At 33.6% G+C, this 8,656-nt stretch overlaps 2 protein-coding genes across 2 annotated transcripts; both read left to right on the top strand.

Annotated features, from left to right (window-relative positions):
* The first annotated feature begins 211 nt into the window (after window positions 1-211).
* LOC105617390 lies at window positions 212-571 on the top strand. Its single transcript, XM_012198948.1, has one exon. The coding sequence runs from the start codon at window positions 212-214 to the stop codon at window positions 416-418; it is 207 nt and encodes a 68-aa protein (XP_012054338.1). The 3' UTR covers window positions 419-571.
* A 1,531-nt stretch (window positions 572-2,102) lies between these two features.
* Window positions 2,103-8,346, top strand: LOC105617379 (major facilitator superfamily domain-containing protein 6). The gene is made up of 11 exons (XM_012198939.1): window positions 2,103-2,503; window positions 3,562-4,129; window positions 4,356-4,703; window positions 4,845-4,966; window positions 5,085-5,310; window positions 5,734-5,868; window positions 6,071-6,340; window positions 6,934-7,192; window positions 7,402-7,695; window positions 7,839-7,951; window positions 8,236-8,346. The coding sequence occupies exons 1-11, from the start codon at window positions 2,103-2,105 to the stop codon at window positions 8,344-8,346; spliced, it is 2,847 nt and encodes a 948-aa protein (XP_012054329.1).
* The last annotated feature ends 310 nt before the right edge of the window (window positions 8,347-8,656 follow it).

The following is an 8,656-nucleotide window of genomic DNA, read 5'->3' as shown; positions in this document are numbered from 1 at the left end:
GCTACAAAAAGACTTTCCTAAAAAAGAATTTGTATATATATATATATATAATTTAACAATTAAAATCATTACTTACTTTCTCTTTTGCAAATATTTGTTCTTTCGTTAATAAAATTCTTATACACGCACATATCCACATAATGGACACATGCATTAACTATTTTTTATATTTTTTTGAAGAAATGCATCTAACAAAACAATTTATTCATAGATGCTGGTTGGTGGTGCTGTTAGCTATGTCGCTGGAAAACAGGCAGTTCGCACGGTTTATTGGCGAACTGCGAATAATGGCCGTCTTTTGAAGACAGCGAAAATCTGCATGTTTCAAGGGCCGCCCAAGCCCGCAAGATCGTCAACCGCAGCTTCTTCGGCGTGTCCTGCGCAGTCACATATGAATCTGATACCTAAAGTTATTTAAAACGAGAGAAAGCCGCATATTACATGAAAGTTATTTGTTATATACGGCGAACTGTACATATAAAAAATTATTAATTATTTAATCTCACACAAAATGCATATTTATAAAATACTATGACGCAATGAAGTAAACTATTATTTATTTCTTCATAAATATCGTTATTTTTAATTTTACCCACATACACACAGACACATATTCAGCTAATGCTAAATATTCCTGAAGGATTCCTAAAAATCATAAAAGATACCTAAAATCCTAAAAAACATTCCAAGAGTTTTGCAATATCCCGAAATATTTATGGAAAGTAAAAACAATATTCATATATCGGTTAAAAATACCATTTATATATAATTTTTCCAGAAATTCTGGATCCGATCGTTCCTGAATCATCTTTAAAGAAAATTTTACTATGAAGGAGACATTTCAAATGTTTTCATTTTGCAGCCCAATTTTGGGACAATTGGATCTCAAAAGCAAATATTGTACACCTTATATTCTTTTCCAGATAATTCTTATTTATGAGTAAATGCTCTTTGTCGTGGTTCTCTATTGGCAGAGATGTGTATAATTGCTCACATCCGAATGATTTTCGTGATATATACAAAGAGTATTTATACAATATTCTAAATTTCATCGACATATTCACATTTTGTAACAATTCTTTTATTGTTCCGGAATATTCGGCATATTGGGAATAATTACAAATTGAACTCTCTATGAATATTTAGAATTACCCTACACACATCTACTTTAAATATTATATTTTAAGAAGATTATAAGGTGATGTACACACATAAATACATACTATACACAATCGCGCTAATTTTAATGACAGATCCTTTGAATTTAAAATCAATTTTTTTAGTAACAGTATTAATTTAACTTCCGTGTTATCATTAATTAATAAAGAAAGGCTTTTGACAGATTTTATTTTAGGAAATATCGATAAAAATTGTGTTTTGTAAATATATTTCTTGAACTTTTTGTACGTGTAATTGAATAGAATTTTAATTTTTATTTAACGCTAATAAATTATAACGTAATGTATATTAGAGAGTTGTAACAATGTTGATTTTTTTGTACATTTCCATTAACTAAAAATTACTTCAAATAGTCTGTCTTTTTAAAATTTAAGTACGTTTTATCTTGTCTGAAAGAGTCTTGTTTGATTGACGTAATGATTAAAAATGCAATTGGATAAAATTTGTTAGCTTTTGTTCTTCCATTTATCGAAGAGAGAGAGAAAAAAGGACAGATTGCAGAATAATAAAATTGGAAGAAAAGCAAAAATAGTATCTGCCGAAATACTTAACGTCGATATGGCATTGAGACAATATCGCGTCGGTAGGGGTAGTAAGAGGGTAAAAGTTACGCCGCGCCGGCGCAGTAGCATGTTTATTGATTTTGCAAGCAAAGCTTGCCCTCCCCCCTCCCCCTCCCTATACCGCTCGACATCGATTCAACCGCGAAGAAGAACCGAGCACCGGTTTGACAGTCGATATAATCGGAGAGTCCAATCCGTTCGACGAAAAGAGTGGAACGGCTGCTCGACGGTGAACGGATTTCGCGGCGCGTCTTGTTCGGTGTACGAATGTAACGGGGGGTTGCGCATTTCTGGTAGCTGGGGAAATACGCTCCGACGGGCGAGCGTTTCCATATTCCGCGCGAAAGCAAGCACGAAATCATGCAGAACTATGGACACGAGGATTATGACTATGGTATGTCGAACGATGCCCAATCATCGGGCAGAGTTCTCCCTCAGATGCCGAGCGCCAGACCGATGGTGGATCCGCAGGCTGAGGGTGAGGTCGATCCCTCCATGTACCCCCAACCAAAAGAGGCCACGCACAAGATTCGCGGTAAGAGCGACATCCTGGAGTACCTCTTCGGTGCCGTCGACCAGGAACTCCTCACCGTGAAGACTTTCTATTTTTTCTTCTATTCGGCCTTCGGTTCCCTATTTCCACTTATGGGGGTGTATTTCAAGCAGATGGGCATGAACGCGGGTCAATGCGGCCTTCTCATCGGTCTCAGGCCGTTCATTGAATTCCTGAGCGCCCCTTTCTGGGGTTCCTTGGCCGATAGGTGAGGCCATGCTCTTTTTTTTAAAGTATGCGTGAATTATTCTAAAAAGTGTTAAAAGTTGCTGAACACTACTATCTCGTAGAAAAGATAACAGTTAGTGGAGATCATTTTCAGTCGCACTATTCGAAGTTAAATGCTAACTAAAGAAATTGTCTTATCAACTTGAGGTCATTAACTTTTTAAAAATTTGAAATCTGCATATCTGTCACACATTATTTTTGCTCGAGAATGACCTGCGAAAGATGTCTATATACTAATCTTAATAATTTTTATTATATAATGAAAGCTATTAAAATAATTATAAAATAATACATTGATGAAAAAGAATCTTTACTAAGAATATTTTTATATAATTATGGAAAAATATTTAATGATTTAAAACGAATTATCATTTTTTAAAATGATTTTTTTTTATGTCTCAATCGACAAGCATATATAACAAAATATAATTTTATTTAAATTTTAATAACTGACTATCTTTCTAGTGATATAAAATACATAATTTTAATAAAATTATTGTACTTTTTAATAAAGGCAGCAACACTTGTTAAAAATTGAAACAAATTTTTATAAAAAAAGACAAAGATTATTAGATAAGAAATCACGCAGAAGTTGATACGCAATTTATAAAATTTATTACATTGAAAATGTTGAATTTTTATAATTATTAACATAAATTAGAAAACAGAGTAAGACCCGGTTAAAAAAAATAGAAGACGTAGAAACAGTATTTGTAAAAGCTAAGTTTTTTCCGTAATTGTAAATAAAAATTTATCAAATCCGTAAAAGTTTTTGCTCGGCAAGCAAGTGTTCTTATCATTCGTCTAGAATGATATGAGAAGGCCAAGGACATGTGAAAAAACTAAGTTGTAAGCAGCAAACGAATTGTAATAATATGCGTTTCTTTCTATTTAGTAGATAGATAGAAAGTAGATAGTATCTACCTAGATAGTATTTAGTAGATAGTATCTATCTTTTTGAAAATATTCATATTTGAAAATAAAAGAAGATGAAAAAAAATAAGTGAACTTTTTACATTTCTCTTTATTTGTCCATAGATGGCAAAAAGGCAAACTTCTCTTATTGGCTTCTCTTTCTTGCTGGATTATTTTCACTCTGCCATTGGGCTTCATTCAGCCTCCGCCTACCTCTTGTATGGTTAGTACAAATAACACTCCTTATCTGGAAGCGTCTAACAGGGAACAAAGAATTGTAAAAAGATCGACAGATCTGAGTGACTTGTATTACCCTGAAAATAAAGAGGAATATCTAGAGGTCGCATCTAACGTTGTCTTCGAAAGATTACGACGAAATACGGATGATAATGAAGTATTTGATTATAAGAAAAAGCTAAACTCAAAGGAATTTAGTACGTTTGGATCTTATGACATTGAGAAAAATGATGTTAGAAAGTCTAATAAAGGCGGCTATATTATATACGATTTGAGAAACAACAGAGTTAGACGACAAACATCTCTCACGGATAAGGATGATGCTGGAAATCTCAGGTATAAATTATTATCAGAAAGCAATGTTGACAATGCGGATGCGACGGGGATTGACTTGGAAACGTTGCAAAAAAAAAATCGTCCAGCCGATGTGTTGGAATATAAACGTTTCATGAAGGTACAAATACTTGTGCTTTTTTATACACGATAATAAAATTTACGTACAATAGAACTATGCATGTACGTATCACTAATCTAAAAATTTATATTCTTTAACTCTAGAATATTATTGATATGTAAATTGCATATACAAGAGAATGAAGTTATTATGAGCACTAAGTTATCAGTAATCATTGGTTGCGTTTAATAGAGAAAGCATTAAAAAAAATATGTTTGCTTTATAGAACGAACCAGTACAGGCTGAGAGAACAGTTCCGAAAAAGGCTTACGTTCATATCAAAACGCAAGTGAAATCACCACCGGAGAAGATAATGGTAAAACGAGATGTGGAGAAAAGGCAAACATTTTTGGATGAGGATGATATGGTTAAAATTAATGACAATGAAGAAGAAAACGAAAAAAATATAGATATGTCATTGGTGAGACGTCGCAGAAATACAAGAATGTTTCATGGCTCGATTGGACCTAATAAATTGTCCCCTCAATCGGTCACTTATGCTTCAAATTATAACGAAAAAGAGAATAAAGAATGGGTGAAGCCGCTTTTCAGTTCCATAGTCTACAGATTACCGGTAAATCACAAATCTGACTTTGATTTTATTATGTAAAAACTTGAAAACAATAATTTGTGTCTGTAAAGACATAATTAATATAATAAAAAAACATCTACAAGAAAAATAATAATTTAATATGTTGATTAAATGTGATTTTAGGATATTCAAAAAACATTCTTCCTTCTGTTATTGTTGGTAGTAGTCGGTGAATTTTTTTCGGCACCTGCCATAACATTAGCCGATTCAGCTGTTATTACTTTACTTGGTGAAGACGCTGATAGGTAATAATCAGAATATCATTGAAGAATAATAAGGCAATTTTGTTTTCTTTTTATAATAAAATAATTTTGGGAGATTGTACAATATTTACATTAATTCTAAAAATTAAATTTTAATTAGATATGGTCATCAACGCATGTTTGGAAGTCTCGGATGGGGTTTGGCTATGTTTTTCGTTGGAATCGCTCTCGATCATAGCACCGCTTTTCCGGATCATCCCTGCAAACCTGACGAGAGAGAAAAAAATTACACGATTTGTTTTGCAATATTTAGTGTTTTAATGGGTGCTGCATTGATAACAGCAACACAAATTAATTTTAAGTACGACTTTGCTCCTGCTGAGCCGGTAAGTTTACTTCAATATGTATACTGTAATAAAATACCACTGCTAAAAATTATATGAAAATATCAATAGGATTGTTTTTTTTATAAATATTTCTTATCTGATAAATTTCTCATAAATTTTCTTGTTCTTTCTTCTTCTTTATCTCTAATTAGAAATTTCGCGAGTAATTACTATGCAATAGAATAAAAAAATTTCAAATTAATTTATATCCTTTATATAGATATTTAATATTAAAAAATAGTAATTAACTAATGTCTTACTTAAATATTAAAAACACTGTTGTTCAGATTTCAATTTAATATTTAAAGTAAGAAATCAATCAGTATCTTTCACTATTAAATTGACTAGTACTAAATTTCTGTAAGAATACTGAAATAAAATTTATTAAACTTATTAATTATCTATATCATATTTTATATATAGGAAGTGGTGAAACCTCCGGCCGAGCCAACACGGGAAGAGCAGCTTCAAAGTCAGTTATCCCAGCAACTTAATCTGCCTGGGCTTCAGGATTCTTCCGCCGCTGTAGATCCAAAGCCTCCGCCTCCCGAAGGGAAGGTCTGTATCTTTTTTTTATCAAGACGTTTTAAATAGAAAGCTCTTATTATGTTTACGTAACATTTATTAATCAACGAGGCGAAATGGAAAAATAAAAACCACGTTTTTTCAGTTTACTTATCGTGTAATATGTGAAGAAATCTTATGAATGAATTATCAGCATCGCAAGTAATTTCACGTTCTAATGATTTCTTAATTTTAGACCAAGATGTTTGCCCAAACGATGAAGGAAATACCAGAGTGGGTGACAGTATTGAAGCAATTTAAGGATGTAAAATGCGCGTCGTTTCTTTTCGTCGCGTGGTTCATGGGATTTGGCATAGGATTGATCTTCACTTTCCTATTTTGGCATCTTCAGGATTATGGTGGTTCGCCGACTCTCTTCGGCGTTGCGTCTGTGATCAATCACATTTCCGAGATCTTTGCGTACTTCTTCAGTTTCAAACTTATTCGACAGATCGGGCACGTGAAGGTAAATATAAACTTTAAGAATAATTGCTTCCAATACATTAGCAGCTATATTGAAATATATACTATGAAATATATACTATGTTATAGAACAATAAAACTCCATTTATACGAACTTATCAGGGAACAAGACAGTTTCGATAACTAAATGGTTCAGATAATAGAGGTTCATTAATTCTCCCCTCTATTAGTATTTATTAGTTTTGATAAATTAGGAACTGACGATACTGTACTTCAGATAATAAGAGCTCGGCTATAAATTCGATTATATTGTAGATCTGAGCATGAACTTGTATTTATATAAATGGAAGGAAGCGAAACAGACTCTATTCTAATTGAAAATTTCAAATTATAAAACTGTTTACGTTTTTTCAACAAATCCCACTTTTCAAAATTAGAAAAATTTTTCAAAGAAAAATGATTACGCGATTTTCACGAAATTGTTTTAATATTTTAATATATTTTTAATTTATATATCAATTTTGCGTTTACAATTTAATATGACATCACTTTTTTGCAACAAAGATTAGAAAAAATTTTCTGGTCGCCTTTTTTATTATTCACGCTTTGTTGATAATTATTATTCGTACATTTTAGGTATTGTGTCTGGGTCTGGGCGGAAATGTATTCCGATTTCTCTATATATCCTGGCTGAAAAATCCATGGTGGGTATTACCCTTCGAATTTATTCAGGGTATCACGCACGCGGCAGTATGGGCAGCATGTTGCAGTTACATCGCTCATAATACACCGGCACAATTGCGTTCGAGCGCGCAGGGTGTTCTTCAGGGACTTCATCATGGACTTGGAAGAGGTTGCGGTGCGGTAATTGGTGGCATGTTCGTCGCAGCTTATGGTAAGCTCTTTGCAAATTTTTGATTTTTGATTATTGATTTAAGATTCAAATGACTTCAGGCTTACATAATATTGAATTTTTCACATATTATTTCACAAATTATTTCAACAAAAAATTCAAAAATTTATATTACACAATAATATTATATTAATTTATAATAATGTTCATTGGATGACAATCATTGAATGTTGATTAATTTAATAATGCAGGTACGACAGCGACTTTCCGAGCATACGGTCTCATCTGCATCATCGTCTTAGCAGTCTTTGTGTTCATCAATTTCTACAGAAAGGATACCGGTTTTGTATCCGAGCTACCGCAGACGGAAGATCCGCATCAAGTAGCCGAGGCTACTCACTTGGCACCGCACGGTGTACCGAGCAATGCAATACCGCGTGCTCTCAGTTCCACTCGCTTGCACGAATTAGCTAATCAAGATGCTGGCTACGGGGCGACTTACCAGACTGCTGGTGGAAATCTCGCGGTACCCGGTGCTAACGGAGGTAAGGAATCATTTCATTAGGAAAGTAGAGATTTTCTTTGTGAACGAGACGATCGAGTGATATCTCACCTCTAGATTATTTATAATACTTTAATCTATTTACTGCTTTATCGTTTAATTTTTTTTTATTTTCCATTGACGCAGCCCCTGGCAACCCAACGAACCCATTCTTAAACGGCGGAGGTGGCGGCGAAGGTGGATATAATTACGGTATGACTGGCAAGGGAGAGGACGAGTATATTCGTAGGAGCTTCCAGGTTCAGTAAAACCATTCTCATTAAAACGTCCGGCAAAGAGAGGACGCAATATTTCTGTCGATAAGAGAAAAAAAAACAAAACAAATGAAAAAAAAAACAAAATGATACAAAAACGGAAGGAAGACGCTATCGGCTTTATTGCCCGCATCTTCTACGAGAAGCTACACACTCGCTGAACAAGAAATCCTATCTATACTTTGCCACGAGAACAAATTATTTATATTCCAAATCCGGTATGCGTTACTTAGAGACAATTGATGATATATAACTTTCCTGTTTGATAGATCTACAGTGAAGTGGTCGGTAGGGAATTCGATGTCGTAAAACCAACTATCCAACTACACGCCCAACAACCATGCACCAATCCCTTTCATCAACACGACTACGACTGGTAACGACTCGATCTGTCGCGATGCCGCGGGTTGTTCCCCACGACGATATATTGAAATGTGAACGCTTAAGAAGACATTATACTAAACAAATAATAACATAAATATAAATATCCATATGGATAGGTACGTATGCGTGCCTATAGGAATCCACGTGCAAAGCACATATAAGACAAATGTATAAGATTAATGAACTCAAATAATTCTATGTATTTAAACTTTAAAAGTCTTTAACTTACAATTAAAGTCGACTTTTCCGTATCGGTATATCGTGAAGGATCATTCGTTGTAAGATTTCTAATATTTTAAGGAAACA

Source organism: Atta cephalotes (assembly GCF_000143395.1).
Source record: "Atta cephalotes unplaced genomic scaffold scaffold00001, whole genome shotgun sequence".
In the NCBI taxonomy this organism is placed as follows: domain Eukaryota; kingdom Metazoa; phylum Arthropoda; class Insecta; order Hymenoptera; family Formicidae; genus Atta; species Atta cephalotes.
Note: the sequence above shows the minus strand (reverse complement) of the source record. Positions and strands in the feature narration are given on the sequence as shown.

What these genes read in the sequence shown, in the direction of transcription:
- LOC105617379 (XM_012198939.1), top strand. Translation starts at nt 2,103, where the DNA reads ATGCAGAACTATGGACACGAGGATTATGACTATGGTATGTCGAACGAT. An exon ending in GACAGATCGGGCACGTGAAG is followed by an intron (nt 6,341 to 6,933) that starts GTAAATATAAAC and finishes CGTACATTTTAG; the next exon opens with GTATTGTGTCTGGGTCTGGG. An exon ending in CATGTTCGTCGCAGCTTATG is followed by an intron (nt 7,193 to 7,401) that starts GTAAGCTCTTTG and finishes TTAATAATGCAG; the next exon opens with GTACGACAGCGACTTTCCGA.
- LOC105617390 (XM_012198948.1), top strand. Translation starts at nt 212, where the DNA reads ATGCTGGTTGGTGGTGCTGTTAGCTATGTCGCTGGAAAACAGGCAGTT.